Here is a 20,823-nt window from a genome sequence, read left to right as displayed (position 1 = left end):
CTGGATTCAACTGAACTAATATTGTGAACATTAGATATGTTCCCTCTTTGCAGTCACACAAGCAAACACAATATATTATGGCTAATACATACTTACCTTAAGTGCTTGCAGCCTAGATGAGGAAGTCTCAAATTAATTGTTACATAATAAACCCATAATGCTATATTATGTTACTTTGGAATTCAGGCGATCTGGAGCTTACAGTGCCGAGGGCATTTGGTAGATCTATCTATCCTCTGGCAGCAGTGAGTTTTGGCATTGAGATGAGTTATGCAGAATTCTTAAACAGTTCCCACTCAAGTACCAATGGGCTTGCTTTCCTCATCTGTCTCAAAAAGTGGCACTTTTAGTGAGAAGCTATGTTATTTTTGCCTTAATTTATCAAGCAAATTCACTTTTTATCAGTGTTACAGTTTCAGTAGATATTTGGGTGGCTCTTGGGGATAATGAGGTCCACCCCCACTAGGAACATGACAATCTGCAAAAAGGTGTTTCTGAGTCATTTTCTGCCCTGTGATGAGGCACACGTTAGCCCCAGGGCCAGCGCTGGCGCTGACGGCACAGGAGGAATATGCTGGAGGCGCACACTGGAGAAGACAGACACTGTGCTTGTGTTGCATGCAGCAGGGAAGGAAATTCCCACCAGCTGGAAAGCATTAGGGCATGCACTCCATCTATGCATGTGTCTCTCGTTGATTCCTAGGTGTTTGGGACTTCCTCTAAGTTAGAGAACATTGTCAACATTAATTCTTTTGCATTTTTCCCACCTCAGAAATGGTATGGCACAGTTTGAGTTGTCATAAATCTGACATGCTTGTCAAAAATTCCACATCGTCTAATTTTCTTTCAGAGTTCCCTCATGTTCACTGTATTAGTCATCCCTATTTTGCCATTTTTAAGAGCATCTTTAGGTTCTGTTGACACTTAAGTGGGTAAAAGCACTTTTTAAAAACAAAATTTTAACAGCTGAAGATCTGCTGTAAGGAAACTTCCATTGTACTTGTGCTGAAACCCAGAAGTTGAATGTTACCTTGGTTGAACAAGTATGACTAGCAACATAGTGAGTCACCATCCCCGGAGGTATTTAAAAGACAGGTAGACGTGGGACTTAGGGAAATTGTTTAGTCCTAGCCTTGATACTGTTAGGTTAGCAGTTGGACTAGGTGATCTTAAGGGTCTTTTCCAACCTCAATGATGCTATGATAATGCAGTCCTGTGATAGAAAAAGTATTTCATTCCAGATCACAATAGTAAGTGTGTAATGATGCTACGCATTTGTTTATGTAATATTGTATTTTCCTGTAAAGAAATATGGGATCATAAATGTAGGCAGATTCTGAGGTTTCCTCAGAATTTGCTGCTCAGATGTGACAATCTGCTTGGGCTCTTCTTACTTCAGGTGAATTTCAGTGTATTTAAGGTGACTGTAAGTATGTTCCACTGTAGTTTGTGGTCTTTGGAGGATTGCATATGTTATTGGGATTATAAAGTCCATGTATATACACTAAATTATATCATTAGCTTCTTGAGTTAGTAGTTCTGCTTGGTTTGGCTGCTGTATTTCTTGCTGTATAAATTTATTGCTTTCTTTCAGACTAATATCTATAGGCTATAAGAAGCCATTGGAAAGGGATGACCTGTTTGAACTGAATGAAAGTGATTCACCATACAGTGTGTGTCCTAACTTTGAAAAGCAATGGCGAAAAGAAATCCAGAAGACTACCACAGGATTCATGGTAGCTATAATTCTGACAATAGGCAATATCCTTTTCAAGTTTTAAGGAGTCTAGAAGCTGGAGAGGATTTCTGTAATCTTGTTTATTAAACAGCCTACGTTTTGTGTATCACAAAGGCCACTCAGAGTTGTGATCAGTGATCTCTAGTGTGGCTATAGGATTTTTCTAAATTGTTTATGTTCAAACTTACCTCTTAGAAAGATATCTGGTTACATTTTAACACTTCAACTGATACAGAGTCTACCATGACTTTTACTTGGATGATTAATTATCATTTGTCCAACTAATTTCTCTCTAAACTTGTCTGTTTCCCCATGTCTTACCTTTGCATCTGTATTTCAGCTTCCTTATCAGTAGAAACTGGCTTACAGAACGCACAAAACAGGCTTCAGTTTTCTTTAATTTTAACAACATTAAGTTTTACAGATATTTGGGGGGAGTTGCTTGACTTATCCTGTGTGATTTTCATGTAAATCCTTGACAGTTTCAGCCATGGTTATTTTTTTGTTGTTGTAGTTAAAGTACACTAGGAGCTCTGTGATGTTAGGAAGTTCGTAAGAGAGAGGACTTAACCTCTGAGTCCAGTAAGAGTGTAGTTTTTGGGTTTTAATGACTTACTAAGAAAAGGGCTCTGCAGAGTTTGACCTTACTGCATCTTTTTAGTGTTTTTCTTAGCTATTTATAGATTTGCCCTCTCTTCCACTGATGGTATACACACCACAACCCTTTTACCAAAGTATTTTTCAATACGGATAATTTTAATTCAGATACTGTTTTTATTATGCAAGTAATATATAGAAAGTATCCTGTCCTTCATCACTCTGGTAATTAAGAGAGTTTACCTTTATTCTTACAAGGACTCAAAAAAATTTGCAATTGTTTAAGATAAATTCAAACTGGAAAAAATAGTTACTTGACAACTGAAAATACTCTGAAAGAATAGAAGGGTTATTCAATCTTAAATAGAAAGTTGCTGTGAACCTGCTATAAATGATAATGCATTTATGTTGAAGCTTACCTCTGTGTTTCCTACACAGTTTTTTTGACCTGTGATAATCATTTGATGATTAAATTATTTTCTGAGTATCTTCATGGGTGTTTGGGACAGCCCTAGAAATTATATTTATCCTTTCCTGAAAGACTGCTAGCCAGGATAAATAAAACCAGACTTTTTTTCTTACCCCAAAGCTTTTCTCCTAACTGTAGGAAATGCGCTTTTTCAGATCATAAGTACAGTGATGGCTTTAGATGGACACTCTAGCGTTACATATTTTATATTCGTAAATGTGGGTGAAGTTAAAAAATATTTTTTTCTCTTAATTCTGTACATATTTTTGTAATCTTGCAGGCTTCTTACATCAAAAGAGTGCTATTTAAGAAAAAAAAAATCCATAAACCATCTTTGATTTTGCCATTATGGCAAACATTTAAATTTTTATTGATTAAAGTTGCATTTCTGAAAGTTACAGCTGACATTCTGGCTTTCATGAGTCCTCAAATAATGAAGTAAGTTTTTAATGTGTTTCACTTTATATTTGGACACTAACAGTAATAATAAGGCTAAAGGGTAACCAGTATCAAAACCTAACTGAACAACAGCTTAGATGTGTAAAGACTTTATTTCCCTGTCCTAACCCCACCTGCCCCAGTGATTATCTGAAAATGTGCTAATGAGGGAAAACTCAAAGAGATCAGGAATTTCTTAATCAACGGACTGAGGCAAAACCATTCCACAGTATTGTATTTAAGCATTTAATACACTTTAATATGAAATCAAATGTTAAGAAAAATGGAGTACCAAGATATTTAATTTCCCTGCTTTTTTGTCAATATTTTCCACATCTATTTAAAAAACCCCAACACTTAAGCATATAATGAAGTCTATACCTTTAGCATTTAATGGAAAACTGCAGTGACTGTTCTTATCATGTTGTTGGTAACATGATTTGTTAATTTAACAAGGTTGATGGAAATGGTTTTTAGAAACTGTGCTTACCACAGAGGTGTTAAGAATTTATCAAATACCTGTGTGTTTATAAAGAAAAGATTAATGAACATAATTATTGTTAGCCTCCAAACTATACCCTGAATCAGTGTAATCCTGAAAAAAATTGTTACCCATAAAATCCATTTAAAGGCATCATAGTTGCTGGTTATTTAAGATAACCTCTTACTTACACAAAAATAAGAATTTTCCTCTAGATTTTTTTCTCTCTAACTTTCATGGTTGGTAGTTACAACCTTTCCAAGTATGAATATCTTCCTCTTTTTTTTTTTTTTTTTTTTTTTTTCCTTTTATGCCATTCTTTATTTGTACTCCATTGCTTGTGAAGTCAGCAATAGCACACTGATGTCTAGAATAGTATTTGAGAATTGTTTCTAAGGTAACAAATTGGAAAACAAAGATAAGACCTGCCTTTTTTTAACATTGTATTTCTTTGTGACCTTCCACCATATCTGGATCCAAAATTGACTTAATTAAACAAGTTGCCAGTATGTCAGTTTATTGCACTTCTTATTGTCAGTTGGTGACTTAATGCACAGAATTTAAAATTTATTTTCCTTCATTTTCAGAGCAATGATAATGGTCAGGGAAAATCGTCCAAGTTCGTATGAGAGTGGATATGGCTATGCTATTGCCCTGTTTTTTGTAGGTCTCTCACAAACTCTTCTCCATCAGTTATATCAGCGTAACAACATGCTAACTGCAGTCAAAATCAAGACTGCAGTTGTTGGCCTCATATACAAAAAGGTAATAATGTATTCTTCTACTTTTCAAAACAAAACCTGAAATAAACATACAGTGTTAAAAGACATTACGCTTACCAGCATAATTAAAAGCCAGGATGTTATACACCAGTGTCAGGCTAACAGATTGACTTTATATTTTCATTATGATTTATTTATAATAATTCCGAATTTCAGCAGCATTTCTATTGTAATACTCTAATCTTGAAATTACATTGTCAGCCACCCGTACAGACATAATATTGGAGATACATGTAGAAACTGAACTGTTACTATTTTGATTATGGGTTAATGTCCAAATTTACTGAATAAACTGGCAAAACTTTCTAGGTTGCATGTCTGGGAAGAAGTAAGGGCATACATGATCACTGTTTTTACTATCTATTAGTAGTGAATATGAGAAGCTGAAGCTTGCTGGATTGTCTCCTTTGGAGGCTGATATTTTCCACCTGATTTTAGTGAAGCTGGTTTTCTGTTGAGTTGAGTACCCAGTAGGTTTGTTATTCTTCAGATGTTTAAGATAGCTATAGTAGAAATCTATCCATAACTTATCCCTCCTTAGCAACGTATACTGAGGTGGCAGCATTATCAGCTACAAGAAATACAGGTGCTAGTAATGTAAAAGTAGCTGTCTGACCTGCAAAACATAAAAATGTTTACTATACTGTTAATATGTAGCATATGAGATGAAACTGGTTTCTCCGTGCTGCACCTTTAGTTTACTGTGTTACGAACACGGCACGCTGGTATTTTTACTGCAGTATTTAATTATGAAACACAAGTTAAGGAAGCAAAAAAATAATACAAATCTGAAATAAATTACCATCTTTGTTAATTTAAAATACAGCCTCTTTTCTCAAGAGAGTCAAACTGATCTTTTGACATAGACTTCTCAGGTATTTTCTGAACCAGTACATGAAATTTTACTTGTAAATTGCAAATCAGTTGAAGGAATTCATTCTCTCAAGTTACGTATCAAGGTGTGTCAGTTCATCAGATCACGAACAGGGGAGTAGAGGCTGCGGTTGGGGTGGGCATGGCTTCTGGCCAGCTTTCACATCCACAAGGTAGAGATAGAGCTTCTCCCTCTCTCTGAGCTGGGCAGTGGACGCTGCGTCAGCTTGTGCTTTGCGCGTGGGGTGTGTGGTTGGATGAGTTGCTGCAGCACTGTCCTGTCACATGCAGGAGTTGCAGGTGACACAGTGGAGAACTGTGAGGCGCTAACACAGAGGGAGAGGGGAGAGCGTGTGTGCGTGTGTGTGTTTGTCTGGGTGTCAGTCCCGAGACACTTGAGACTTGTGCTGTCTGCCTGCCACACTGAGGTTACACGTGGTTGCAGTGAAGCCTGCTGTTGGCTCCTGCACTGGGAGGTTCTAAACTAGGCCAAAGCTGGGCCTTGCTGAGCCCTTCTTGTGCCGAGCTGTCCTGTTTATTTACTATAAAGACCTGCAAGTGTGTTTCACTGAGCTCAGCTTTGCTCTAATTATTGCCCTTTTAGCTTCTCCCGGGTGGCTAAACCCATCAAAACTGTGGATTTTTGTGACCACTGTATTTTCTGGTTGCAGGCCTTAACTTTAGCAAATGCCTCACGACAAAACTATACGACTGGGGAAATTGTTAACCTGATGTCAGCAGATGCTCAGCAACTCATGGAGATGACTGTAAACATCAACCTGTTGTGGTCGGCGCCTTTTCAGATCGTCATGGCTGTCGTCTTTCTCTGGAAGGAGCTTGGCCCCTCAGTCCTGGCAGGTGTTGCGCTGCTCCTTTTGGTTATACCTGTAAATGCGCAGATTGCAGCCAAAGTAAAAAATCTGAAGGTGAGATATTTAAATAAGTATAGTAAGGAGAGGTTAAGCTGTCATAATAGAGGAACGAAGGAGGGGGGGTAGGTTATGCATGTATAAAATAATATTGGTACGTCTAAATCAAACTCAAAACGAAAAAGCAATACCAAGCTGCAACTGTTTTTTTATTGAGGGGGGAAGCATAACTGCAGTAAGAAAGCCGTATGTTTGATAGCTAAACTAGTATTTAGGTTGGATAGCTAAATTTTCATTATACCGAAACAATACTTTTGTATTAGTAAGAATTACTGTATAACTCAAATTTTGGAAACAGCTATGTTTTTCCATATTATATGAGTTATTCCATTAAGTAAGGGATTTTATAGAATTACGGCTCTCTTCCACTTTTATTACTCAGGCTAAGCTGCTCACTCAAATTTAGCACGTTCTCCTGAGATGATGGGAATTCCCGTAGAGGTGTTGCATGTGTTCCTACTTCTTTTCTGCTTCTCTGATGCTACAGTTCTCTTGGCACTGTGTTGCCTGTTACTTTGATAACTTCTGTGAGCTCCACTGAAAAAATAAAAAATCTAACTACAACCCTAAGTTTTGCACTGCTATGAAGCCAATTATTTGTCTCTGTTTCATTTTGCCTTTGATGGTGCAACATTCAGTGAGGACTGTGGGTCTTTATTAATTGTTTTGTACGGCTGTGACAGTTTAGAGACATTGGGAAAAAAAACCCAAAATGAATTCAAAGACCTCTCACCTCTTTTGCCAGTGAGGTGCAGCAGCTACATATGCACTTAGATCCCTACTGTGATATGAGAGAGAGAGAGAAGAAACACAAAGGACACAAAAAAAAATCATTCTGTCTAAAAGTTTGCAACTTGTTGTTTTGTATAAGACTCAAAACATTAAAGAGGTTGTCAATTGGTATTTTCGAAATGTGAGATGCAGAAGAGCCTGAGTGTAGCATAGCAGGGAGAAGACTTTCTGCGTTTCTTTGATTAGTTTTTTTTTCAATAACACTGTATTAATCGGTAACAGGAAACTCTCCTCCTAGCTCCTGTATATGTACATATAAGTGTATTCAGTGTTTTATATTCATATACTATTACGTATATATTCATGTATGTGTGTATATAGTATTATACTGTATTGTTGTTGAGTCTGTATTTACCTGCTTGAAGATTAAAACCATATTATCATTCCTGAATGCCCTGGGTACTGGAAGCCTCTTAACATTTTCTCCCTAAAATATCTTAACGAGTGTATTTTAGTTTTTTGTCTTTTTTATTTTTATTAACCTTGAATTAAAATCTTATTTAGATGTACTTAATTCTTTATCCTATCTTTTTTTTTCCCTGCATGTATAACTGAAAAAGGTATAACTGCGGTGATAGTATGTTATTCAGCAAGGTAAAAATTGCATTAAAAGTATTTATTGCCTACAGTTCACCGCATACTTTACTTTCCAAAATTTTTTGCTCATTTTAAAATGAAAACTTTGCTGTCTTTTAAGCAGAAAAGCCAAATGAGGTATTCAGATCAACGAGTCAAGCTACTAAGCGAAATGTTACATGGAATAAAGGTAATGCCACAATTAATAAGTGTTCTGTTTTTTTTGTAAGGTCATAAAGATAGAAAGTAAGTTACTTAAAAGACTAAAGTTTTATGACTAATATTTCAGTGATAATGATAAAAATGTAAAGTGAAGATGTTTTAACATAATGTGCTTAAACGTGTTTTTGGAAAATATTTACTGGTTTAAGTTGATCTGAAAATCTTAGTATCCATGATGCATTAATTTTACTACCACATTTTTAATGATAATATAAAATGTATTAATAGATGTCTGAAAACCTGTAGCAGAGTGAAATTTTAGCATAGAAGAAAAGCTTTTTTGTTGTTTATCCCATTTTGAAATAAACCATCTCATCATTTATGATACATAAGTGACAAGTTGAAATCTGAAGAATTAAAGAGTGACTAGAGTATATCTTCCATAAGAACAACCTACTTCAGAGTTATCTTAGGTCTTGCTTTCATTTGTAAAACATCTACATTTTTGTAGTTTGGCATTGCTGAATATTAGAAAATGACATTTGGAGCTTAAGCTTATTTTCTACACCATGGTTACTGCTTTTTTGTTTTATTGAAATATGTTTGTTTGATTGTCTAGATCCTCAAACTTTATGCATGGGAACCCGCATATCAAAGGAAGCTCATGAGCATTAGAGAACATGAAGTGGATGTTTTGAAGTCGTCTGGGTACCTGACGACTTACTCCATGCTAACATTGACGTGTATTCCTTTTATGGTTTGTTTTATAAAAATATTCATTTATGCAGGAGTATTTCTCATGTTTCCTGTTGCTTTAGTAGCTGAATGGCTCACAAATGTTGCCTCACAGTAAACATTAAATCAACACAATATATTCCAATTCTCTAGGTTCTAATAGTATGTATGTATATAACTGGAGAAGAATGAGAGAGATTATGAATTGACCAAGCTTTTAAAGACCTCGGTTAGAAAGTTGAATCAAATCCAAAGCTCCTGAATCTCATTTCACTGTTTCAATTACATAGAAATGACCTACCTTCTTTATACTCCTTTTTAAGGAAATGCACTTTTGATCTGTAATTTTTAGCTATCCCTTTTCAAAGACTAAACTTTTAAATACATGAAAAAGAAAAAAAACCAAAAAATATGAACCAAATTCATCCTGGCCTTATTTCAGTGGAATTCTATCAGGAATGCATTCAGATTTTTGGATCTTTATGTCCCTCTGTTAAACTCCGTTGGAAGGTAAATGGAGACTTCAGGGCTTTGGGACAAATAGTTAAGGGATCAGGAGCACAAATAGTGTTCTCTATCCTTCCAGTTGCAGGGAACGATGAGGGAAGAAACTGGAAGAGCCCGCAGATCAATGTCTGGCTCTAAGCCTGGTGTCACCAGCAGAATTTTGGGGTTTTTTTGATTATGGGTTGGTCTACAGGACACCAGGCCTGCTGGCAACAAATGGGGTACAACTGTCTCAAAGGGGTGAAAGCATCTTTGTGCAGGAGCTGGCAGGACTCATTGATAGAGCTTTAAACTAGATTTGAAGGGGGAATGAGGTAAACCCAGGCTCACTAGAGATAAGCCTGGGCTCAACATGCCAGCGTTTGAGGGAGGGTGTGCTAGCGAGGGCCATTGGTCTGCCATCTTAGTGGAGGTAGGGAATGGAGATCCATGTGGCAGCAAAGCCACAAGGTTTATTGATGTGTTAGAAACCATGGAAGTGCCTGAGAACGATCACATGGGAATTAGGGCTTCCCCCAAAAAAACAGGTGACCCAAGTGAAGTGCATCTGCACCAATGCATGCCACATGGGCAACAAACAGGAGTCGGAAGCCATTGTGCAGCTGAAATACTGTGATATAGTTGCAATCACAGAAGCATGGTGGGATGGCTTACATGACTGGAGTGCTGCAATGGATGGCTATAAACCATCAGAAGGGTTAAAAGAGTTATAAAAAATCAGAAGGGATAGGCAAGGAAGAAGAGGTGGTGGGATAGCCTTGTATGTTAGGGAGTGTTTTGACTGTATAGAGCTTGATGATGGTGATGAAAGGGTTGAGTATTTATATGTAAGAATCAGGGGAAGGGGCCAACAGCCAGATATCATGGTGGAAGTCTGTTATAGACCACCCAACCAAAATGAAGAGGCAGGTGAAATATTCTGTAAGCAGCTGGGAGAAGTCTCGTGATTGCTAGCCCTTGTTCTTGTGGGGGACTTCAACTTATCGGATGTCCCCTGGAAATATAGCACAGCAGAAACAGTCTAGGAGGTTCCTCATAACTTAATGTTCAGCTTGACTTCTTGATACAGTGGGTGAGCGAGCCAGCTATGGAAGGCACTGTGCTGGACCTGTTGGGTGTGAACAGAGAAGGACTTGTGGGTGATGTGATGGTTTGAGGCTGTCTTAGGGTTATTGACCATGAAATTATCAGAGAAATAAGGAGGAGGGTCAGCAGAACTGCTGCCATGGACTTTTGGAGAGCAGACTTTGGCCTGTTTAGGAGACTGGTTGACAGAGTCCCTTGGGAGGCAGTCCTGAAGGGCAAAGAAGTCCAAGAAGGCTGGACTTTCTTCAAGAAGGAAGTCTTAAAGGCACAGGAGCAGTCCATCCCCATTTGCTAAAAGATAAACTGGCAGGGAAGAAGACCAGCCTGGCTGAACAGAGAGCTTTGGCTGGAACTCAGGGGAAAAGTAGAGTCTATGACCTTTGGAAGAAGGGGCAGGCAACTCAGGAGGACTACAAGGATGACTTGAGATTATGTGGGGAGAAAATTAGAAGGCCCAAAGCCCAGCTAGAACTTAATCTGGCTACTGCCATAAAGGACAATAAAAAATTATCCTATAAATACATTAGCAACAAAAGGAGGGCTAAGGAGAATCTCCATCTTTTATTGGATGCAGGGGGAAACATAGTGATGACGGCTGAGGAAAAAGCTGAGGTACTTAATGCCTTTTTGCCTTCAGTCTTTAATAGTAAGACCAGTTGTTCTCAGGATATCCACCCCCTGAACTGGAAGGCAGGGATGGAGGAGCAGCATAAAGCCCCCGTACTCCAAGGGGAAATGGTTAGTGACCTGCTACACCACTTAGACATAAGTCTAAGTCCCACTGGATGGGAGTGGAGGTGCTCACCAAGCCACCTTCAATCATTTGCCAACAGTCCTGGCTAACTGGGGAGGTCCCAGCAGACTGCAGATTAACCAATGTGACGCCAATCTGCGAGAAGGGCCGGGAGGAGGATCTGGGAAACTACAGCCTGACCTTGGTGCTGGGGAACGTTAGGGAGCAGATCATCCCGAGTGCCATCATGTGTCATGTGCAGGACAACTAGCAGATCAGGCCCAGTCACCATGGGTTTATAAAAGGCAGGTCCTGCTAGATGAACATGATCTCCTTCTATGACAAGATGACCAACGTAATGGATGATGAAAAGGCTGTGGATTTTGTTCACCTAGACTTTAGTAAAGCCTTTGACACTGTCTTCCACAGCATTGTCCTGCAGAAACTGTCTGGACATGGCTTGGATGGGTGTACTCTATGCTGGGTAAAAAGCTGGCTGGCTGGCTAATCCAAAGAGTGGTGGTGAATGGAGTTACATCCACTGGTGGCTGGTCACAAGTGGTGTTCCCCAGGGCTCGGTTCTGGGGCCAGTCCTGTTTGATATCTTTATTGATTATATGGATGAGTGGATTGAGTGCACCCTCAATAATTTTGCAGACAACACCAAGCTGAGCAGGAGTGTTGATCTGCTGGAGGGCAGGAGGCTCTGCAGAGGGATCTGGACAGGCTGGACCGATGGGCTGAGGCCAGTTGTATGAGGTACAAGGCTCAGTGCCGGGTCCTGCACTGGGGTCACAACCACCCCACCAGCGCTACAGGCTGGGGGCAGAGCGGCTGGGAAGCTGCCTGGTGGGAAAGGGCCTGGGGGTGCTGGTTGACAGCCGGCTGGGCATGAGCCAGCAGTGTGCCCAGGGGGCCAAGGAGGCCAACAGCAGCCTGGCCTGTATCTGAAATAGCGTGGAGCCGGACTGGGGAAGTGACCGTCCCCCTGTACTCAGCACTGGTGAGGCCGCACCTCGAATCCTGCGTTCAGTTTTAGGCCCCTCACTAAAGAAAGACCCTGAGGTGCTGGAGCGTGTCCAGAGAAGGGCAATGAAGCTGGGGAATGGTCTGGAGCATGTGTTTTATGAGGAGCAGCTGGTGGAACTGGGGTTATTTAATCTGGATAAGAGGAGGCTCAAGGGGGACCTTATTGCTCTCTACAGCCACCTGAAAGGAGGTTGTAGCAAGGTGGGTGTCAGACTCCTCCCCAGTAACAAGCAACAGGACAAGAGGAAACAGCCTCAAGTTGTGCCAGGGGAGGTTTAGATTGGATATTAGGGAAAATGTCTTCACCAAAAGGGTTGTCAAGCATTGAAACAGGCTGCCCAGGGAGGTGGTGGAGCCACCATGCCTGGAGGTATTTAAAAGATATGTAACTGTGGCACTTAGTGACATGGTTTAGTCATGGACTTGACAGTGTTAGGGTAACAGTTGGACTTCATTGTCCTAAAGGTCTTTTCCAAACTGAATAATTCTATGGATCAAACTGAAATCTTTAGGGATAAATGACCGCCTTTAACTTCATTTACACAAACTGGCATCTTCTAGTCATTAACTCACAGAGGTGAAAAGGAATATTCCTTAGGAGTACTGAAAGGGAGGATTAAGGCCATCCTTCAGTCTATGACCTTGATAATAACTGAAATATTTGAAGCAGTGAGCAAGAAAAATACAAAGTTTGAACTAAATGCAGTGAAATAATCAAGTTGTTATTTAGGGCTTATAGGAGTCCTTATACTTTATAAGTAGTTTAGTTTAGGATTCCTAGTATAGTTTAAGACTATTAAACTCAACAGGCAGAAGAGACCCCATAGGACAGGTTGTTAAATTCAGCATTTTCTGTCTGAAGGTTTGACTACCTGTTGTGTGAGAGCCCATCTTATTCTCTGATGACTACTGACTAGATTTTGGGAAAAAAAAAAATATCCAGTGATCAAAATAAAAATACCTGCAGTAAATAGTTGTATTTCATGTCCAGTATCATAGCAAGAGAAAAAAAATATGAATTTCCTGAAATGTCATGTTTGAGTGTTTTATAAATGAAGAAATCAGTTCCTAAGATGGGAAAGTTAATTCATATAGTTTCATGTATATCTGGTTGGGTCAAATGCAGTACCCATGTTTTTTGCTCACTAAAATTATAGTATGTGTTCCTACACTCAGTATTGCAGCTATGCAGTAATGTCTGTGTGCAGCAGTTACAGAGTCTCTGTTTATACGTGAGCAGAAATGGGATCCCACACCTTTCAAATGCAAACAAAAATAGTATCTGTGTATAAATTGTAGTTATAATGTGATTTTGATTGTGGATATATCTTTTTCTTTTTCTTCTTTCTTTTTTTTTTTTTTTTTTTACTTAAAAGGTCTCATTGGCTACGTTTGGAGTCTTCTTTCATCTGGACGGAGAGAATACTTTAACAGCAACTAAAGTTTTTACATCTATTTCATTATTTAACATTTTGCGACTGCCTTTGTTTGATTTACCATCTGTGATCTCTGCTGTAGCCCAGGTAGAGATATTATGAACAAGTGCTGTAAAAGGCTGATATTTATACTCAAGTCATGTTTCATCTATTTCTAGGAGTGATTAAGTAATTTAATTCTTTTAAGTTCCATTTTATTGATATGAAACTGCACGGTATTTTTATGGAAAGATTAAGTGTGAAGGCTGTGTTTAAAGGATGTTTCTCAGTCTCTTAAGTAGAATAAAAATTGGGTAGAACACATAATTGTTCTTCATTTGTATTATTATTTTATGTGTATAATTATTATTTTATTTGAAAAAAAGTGAGCATTCTGTTTCTCACTGTTCTTCCTTCAGTAGGCTAGTCTCAGCTTCTGCTCCTACTCTTTCAACTTTTTTTCATAATCCACTGAAGACAAAGTATGAACAATTTGGGCTGCACATGTTTGAATCACGCAGCTGTTGTTACATATTGGAGCCCTTGGTACCAAGCAGGGAAGACCTATTGTGGACTCTGCAATACTGTGTTTGTCAAATCATTACTGAAGGAAGTAGAGAAAAAAGGAGCAGAGCTGTTGAGGATACCATATCAACAACCTTCAGTCCTAATAGTGCACCAGTAGGGTTACCATATAAGTTGGGAACTGCTAGCTTTTAAGACTTTGTTATTGGGTATATTATATGAGCTGCTCATGAACGTGCTCTGTCACAGCATGTACACAAATCAGTTTTTTGTAAGGAAGGGGACCACTGTAAGCAAATACTCTTCCTGATTTGATTTCATTTTTGGTTAGCATAATGTAATATCGAAACTTTGTCTTTTGCTAAGGTTTACTTCTAATAGATTAAAAATTAGCACAATCTCATCTCAGTTTTTCACAGCACAGTAGTGGACATCTCATGATGCATTCAGGAAAATGTTGTCTTTCTTCATTATTTGAAGAGAGAGTTACTGTGCACTGTTTTTTTAAAAAAACAAAACCACCTAAAATGTTTTCACCACAGGTTTATGAAAACAAATTAATTGAGTCAAAGGAACCAGACATTCACTGATTAACTATATCTTCTAACACTGAATTATGTCAAGCATGCTCTGTTACTTTATAACTACCAAGCAGTAGATCCTCAAAGAAAAAAACCACTCATTTATTACTTTAGCTTGTTTAGTATTTTAAGGAAAATAATTTTTAAATACCTAAATACCTTTTTTTTCTATCTTCAGATAAGATAAGGAATATATCTTTCCATAATATCTAGAATTTTTAAAGTATTATTTAAAAAATTAGGCAGCACAGACATGTTATAAATAATATATATATGTATATATATGTTCATCTTGCAGACCAAAGTTTCTTTGAGCCGTTTAGAGGATTTTCTGTGTGCTGAGGATCTTAACCCTGAGGATGTCAATACAAACTACAGTGGAAGTAAGCAGTAACTATTAAATTGCTCATCATTTTATATGGATGATCACTAAGAAACTCAATTAAGGGGATGGATTAGCAACTCTTTGCTTTTTTTTTATTTACTGAAACAGATCATGCTGTTGGCTTTATTGGTGCTTCTTTCCGCTGGGAAAAAAATGGCCTGCCAGTCTTAAAAAAGTAAGCTATTTCTTACTTATTTCTATGTGCTCCTTTGGCAGAATGTGATGTCTATAGAGATTTTGTTCAGGTTTACTATATTCTGATTCAGAATTGTTCATGATGTTACATAGCCAAAAGAACATAAATGTGTGTGCTTTGGAAGATCAAGTCTGACCTGGTCTCCCTGATGCTCCAAGAGGAACCACATAAAGTGCATGTTCCCTGTCATAGTACTGCATAAGTACTATGGGAAGCCAGTCCTCTTTTTCCCTCTTCCTTCCTCCTTTCCTACCACCTGTCCTCTCAGTTTGCACAAGGGAGATTTAACTATAATATCAATGTTTCCTGAATTGCATTTTGGGGAGCATTAACTGCCAAGATGCCTTTTGCCATTGTAGCATTTTATATTGCCTACAAGTAAGCTAAGGTAGTTTATGCAGCCTTGCATTGAATACTGATCTTAAAATTGGGCTGTGACTTCCTTTGGAAAGAAGAAACAAACACTAAGTCCGCTTTTCTCACAGTTTTCTCTCTTGCCTGAAATAACCCCTCTTTTTGTTTGACAATACCTAACAAGGTATTGCTTAGGTGTAAATTACGCTCTCCTGAAACTGCTACGCATTGGAGGGTTAGTAAGATGAGGGAGTAACAAAGCTCTCAAGTGGAATGAGAAACCTATTTGATAAGGGCTCTACAGCTGTTAAATTTTGCTAAGGCAGCTGAAGAGGTTGCAACCCAGCTGGTCTAACCCTCTCACCACATTATCTACCTTATTCCTCTCAGGGCTGGGGGAATCACTTCCCGTAACGTGGCATTCAGTGTCCACATCTCAGCCACCATAGCCTGCAATATAGTACCCAGGTATAAGCTGTCTTCAGCATCATATACAGACTTCATTAAAGTCTGGTATAGTCTCTGGGTACAGTCTTTCTCTACCTCATCTGTTCTCCAAGCTCCAGTCTGAAGGAACTATGCTTGTCTTAGCGTAGGGCCTTCAAATCAGAACACACTGAGATCCAGATAGCATAAGGTGCAGATGCAGCAAGTGGCTCTCCTTGTGTAAAGTTTATGAGTACATATTGTACTTATTTTGACAGCAAAATCTGCAGATTACGAAGGGCAGCTTTTATTTACCCAAACAGCTATTTTCTCCCTTAAGAGGGATCGATCACTCATTGACTACAGTAGATGCTACATGAGAAGTCTAGCAGGTGATTGTCAGAGTAAGATGGAACATGCACTGCAGGCCTTAGAAATAAGACCACCTATTGGTTAGACTGTCTCCCATTTGATTTTTATTATGATCAGATGAAAGCACAATCTCTTAACTTGCAGACAAATAAATTTATACTTAAAGTCATTATTGCAAGTTTCCAAACAGTATATAGTCAAAAGATATGCAAACTGAAGTACTAGTTTCTCATCATTCTGAGAGTAAAATAGAGTATCTCTTTCTTCAGTGACCACAACCCATACATGATGGAATGTTTACAGAGAGGATAACTAATTTGTCTTCCTCAATATTTCCAGCTTGAATGTCAGCATTCCTGAAGGCTCTTTAGTTGCTGTTGTGGGACAGGTTGGATCTGGAAAGTCATCTTTTCTTTCTGCTGTTCTTGGAGAAATGGAGAAACTTGAAGGAACAGTTCAGAGAAGAGTAAGATTGTCTGTCCGTGTCGCCCTGCTTTGCCCACTCGTCAATACCTAAATTAAGCAGAATTGCATTTGAAAGTGTAGTTTTTCCTCCTCAACTATTTATGATTGCATAAATACTGGCAAAGGTAGCTCCAGCTTCCTAAACCTTCAAAGAAAAGCAACACAATGACACTTTGTTAATGGTGTAACAGTTTCTCTTTGTTTTCAACCAAAGTGGTTACAAAGCTATTTTCATTTTTTTATAGTCTGTATAATTCAGTGCAAAAATCATGAGTGTTTAAGTCATATATTGAGCCCAAACATCTAATGGTTGCTGGTTTTGAACAGCTGTACAGACATGACCCAGTTGGAGCAGTCATAAACTGTTGTAGAAGATGATCATGTTTCTTGCAATGGCTTATGTGTAGAGAAGATACAGGATGTGGAAATAGAGGGAAAAGTTGAACTTTATGCAGAGGTGGAATTAAGGTGCTGGCTTACCTGGTGATAGGAAACCCTGTAGCTTAACTTGTCTTGTAGTTACATAGAGCAGGGAAAGTCCCCATCCCAGAAAAGAGTTTAGGAAAGTTTTTTATAGGTTATAGATATGAAGGGAGTTAACATTTGAAAACCGACTACAGTGTTTGAGCCAATAAATTTGAATGGATAAGCACAATGTGGGTTAATCTGGTTGCAAGTGGATGTGGCAACATTAAAAAAGTGTCTCAGCCTTGAAAATAAGTGTTGAATAAAAATCCACTCCTATGGAAATCTAGTACAGTATCCTGTCACTCTTGGGGGATGGGGAAAGAATATGAAGTTGAGGTGTTCTGAATCTGAGAGTAGGAATTAAGAGGAAAAAGATAAACTGTGTAGAATCTTAACAAGGAAGGCATATACCCAGTAAGTGTGTGCTATCAATTTGTTGTTGTAAAATTTATGGATTTTCACAGGTCATGTAGCTTAATGGAAGAAAAGATCTAGGAGCATTTCTAATTATCACTTCTGTCCTGTAACCTTAATTTCTAATGACTGACACATTCCACAGCATGTTATGTAAAAACACAATCAAATTGTATTGCTGCATGTAAATCTTACAACCAATGCCTTTTTGTCACTGACATCTTTCCTGCAAGACTTTGCTCAATATATGTCCCAGCTTTGTTAGTTTTATTCAAAGTACGTGCTCTTAAATTAGTACAGGCAAGCTGTTATACAGGAATATTCAACTGATTCGTTTTATTATCTGACTTAGTCAAAAATTTAACTGTTTAATAATACTCAAGTTTTGGAGGTAATTACCGGTTACTTTGAGCTAAAGCTGGAATTTAAAATGTATTCTTAAAAGCTATTTTTCATGTTCAGAAAGCCCAAGTAAAAAAATTGTTTCCATTTCTTTTCAGGGTTCAGTGGCATATGTTTCTCAGCAAGCTTGGATTCAAAATGACAGTTTACAGGAAAATATTCTTTTTGGTGCAAATCTAAATATGCCATACTACAAACTTGTTTTAGAGTCTTGTGCTTTACTGCCAGATTTGGAACAGCTACTGAATGGAGACCAAACAGAGATTGGAGAAAGGGTAAGAATCTGAGGTGTCAGAAATGATGCGATAAGTTAAGTTATGGCTTTTATGGTTTTATATATTATCTATTTTATAATTGTCACTGATGATTAATCAGTCCTAAGCCAAATGCATCTAGCCCATCTCCTTACTTAGCTTACTTACTTTGAACTTAACTTCTGTTCAAGCTCTGAACTCTTATAATTATTAAAATAGCTCTTCTCTATACAGAAGTTTGAGTCAGCCCTGTCCTGTTCTCCAGGTCTCCTTTATACTCTAAAAATGCCTGTATGACTGTAAATAAAAGTTATTTTGTAGTTTTCTAAAGTATTTGCATTTGCCCATTCTGGAGTGGGAATTTAATCAACAGAGGCCAAGCTTTGCTCTAATTACTTGAAAATCCAAATGCTAACCTTTCTATTTTCATATCTAGTATAAAATTTACTTTGATTACCTGAAAAAAATAATGATGCAACTGAGTGTGATACACTGGTCTTCTTTAGTATTTCATATTTAAATGTGGATTATTTTGTCTTTCTTTTCTTAGGGTGTCAATATAAGTGGAGGGCAGAAGCAGAGAGTGAGTCTCGCTAGAGCTGTGTACAGCAATGCTGACTTGTATCTTCTGGATGACACCCTGTCTGCTGTAGATGTACACATTGGGAAACATCTTTTTGAGAAGCTAATTGGACCTTCAGGTCTCCTAAAAAGCAAGGTGAAGTAGGGTGTCATCCTTTCAATTTGGGGATGAACTGCTTTGTACAATACAACAGTAGAGGTCCCGGTCATTCTGCAAATGCTCATCTCTTACCTAGCGTGTTGATGAAAGTCATTCTGAAGAAAGAGGCTAAATAAAAAGCACAGCTGATTGTGCTAATTTGAAGCCTATTGTGAAGGCATAGCACAGACCAAAAACAAAGATTGAGGGCTGGCCTGACCTGGGAGCCTGGAAGATTCATATAATATTTGCTCATTTTTCTTTCCTGGCAGCTTTTGAGGAGTGCTGTGATCTGCATATTGATCACTCTTGATCATGGTCACTGTTGATGCCTCACTGCAGTAAATAGGTTATAGCCAGTATGGGTTATAGAAAGAAAGGATTCTTGTTGAACAAAGAAATTCTTAGGGGGAAGTAGAATCAGAAGGAATAGACTCTCCTGTTTAAAAGCTGTTCACATGGGAAAGTAAGACAGCTTGTAAAAAAATCTCTCCTCAGCGTCATGAATTGGGACAAATCATTCCTGCTGGCTGATGCCCACAAAATACATGTATTACTATGAAATACTTATTATTATGAATATGTTACTTACTATAAAGTAAATGTCTTTCACGTTCCCTCTCTCGCTTCTCCCTTTTCTTAATTTATCTGCTTCATGGGTTATAAGTGTCTGGCAGAAGCAAGAACTCTAGTGATGGTAGACTTGTAAGCAGATTCTGTTATTGAGATTATGAAACTACATGTAGTATGTTAAAAGCTGTAATATCTACCTCTTATCTTTACAACCTAATCTAAACCATTCCTGACCAGGAGATACACATTAAGAGACAGATAAATGCAAGTCATAGCAAATAGCTATAGGCATAAAGTTTGACATTACAATCAACAACTAAAATTCATGTAATAAAGTAGGCAATAAGTAACAATAATAATAATAATAGACAAATAAATGAGCAAAATCCCAGAAAAAAATCCATATATTTCCAGCTATCATAATATAATGTCTGCTTCTAATATACACTTTGTATTCTTTGTATTTATATGGTACATTGTGTTCCAGACTCGTATATTGGTGACCCATAACGTAACGCTCCTGCCTCACACCGATCTTATAATAGTAATGGAAAAGGGCAGAATAAGTCAAATGGGGACCTACCAAGAACTAATTTCAAAGAGAGCTAATTTTACTGAGCTTATTCAAGTCTTCAGTGCAGAGCATACAAATGAAAAGACAACCCCAGTGGAAGGTGAGAAAATTTGTATACTGTGTTTGCTTAGTATTTTTAGTTTTCATTCAAGCTTGTCAAAATATTCCTCCTCTTCTTCCTGTAAATGAATACAGTAATTGCTGGAAAATGTAGGGTATTTCTGTCTATGTTTTGGTATAGAATTATAGGGTATAAAATAAAAAAAATCAGGCTTTAATGTCTTGAGATCAAATGGTTTACTGTTTCAACTAATGAATGTGTGATAAAACTGCCTTATGCAGCTGTTTTCTTCTTTTACATACTGTATTAATTACCTGTTAAAGTTACCCGATTCTGCTAAGGATTTATTGCCCAATAAATAACTTATGGAAATTTCAAATTTATCTTGCAGTGTCAGTGATTATGTCCTGATTTATATTGGATGTTCCTGTTTCCATCACCTTAGACTGCTGTAATCATTGAGCACAGCAGGGAAGGAGAATATGGTCCATTTGTAGGCTAAAAAGGCAAAACCAAAACCTTTTAGCACTCTTATGAAATACTTCCAGCCAACAGGTAGACAGCATAAACAAACAAATACTGCATAGTACCTTAAAAAAATCATACTTACAAATCATTCATATAGATTGGGATTCAGCTTCTGTACCTGAGTTATTCAATATGGGCCCTTTATAGAGTTGCAGGAAAGGAACACGTACATTGACAATGCA

The 20,823-nt window shown here is 37.9% G+C and overlaps 1 protein-coding gene across 7 annotated transcripts in view; it reads left to right on the top strand.

Annotated features, from left to right (window-relative positions):
• Nucleotides 1-20,823, top strand: part of LOC121083034 (multidrug resistance-associated protein 1-like) — a 51,175-nt gene that overhangs the window by 14,857 nt on the left and 15,495 nt on the right. For 6 of the 7 annotated variants that reach the window (XM_040582889.1, XM_040582892.1, XM_040582891.1 and 3 more), the window contains 13 exons: nt 1,595-1,736; nt 3,085-3,242; nt 4,311-4,488; nt 6,050-6,304; nt 7,797-7,865; nt 8,457-8,594; nt 13,304-13,450; nt 14,747-14,831; nt 14,942-15,008; nt 16,521-16,647; nt 18,029-18,205; nt 18,735-18,902; nt 19,966-20,152. In XM_040582889.1, coding sequence (XP_040438823.1) covers nt 1,595-1,736; nt 3,085-3,242; nt 4,311-4,488; nt 6,050-6,304; nt 7,797-7,865; nt 8,457-8,594; nt 13,304-13,450; nt 14,747-14,831; nt 14,942-15,008; nt 16,521-16,647; nt 18,029-18,205; nt 18,735-18,902; nt 19,966-20,152 — 1,898 coding nt within the window. The remainder of the gene's footprint in view (nt 1-1,594; nt 1,737-3,084; nt 3,243-4,310; nt 4,489-6,049; nt 6,305-7,796; nt 7,866-8,456; nt 8,595-13,303; nt 13,451-14,746; nt 14,832-14,941; nt 15,009-16,520; nt 16,648-18,028; nt 18,206-18,734; nt 18,903-19,965; nt 20,153-20,823) is intronic. The other variant, XM_040582890.1, reaches the window with a different exon arrangement.

This window comes from Falco naumanni, chromosome 2 (genome assembly GCF_017639655.2).
Source record: "Falco naumanni isolate bFalNau1 chromosome 2, bFalNau1.pat, whole genome shotgun sequence".
NCBI lineage: Eukaryota > Metazoa > Chordata > Aves > Falconiformes > Falconidae > Falco > Falco naumanni.
This window is presented reverse-complemented; position numbering and strand designations above follow the sequence as displayed.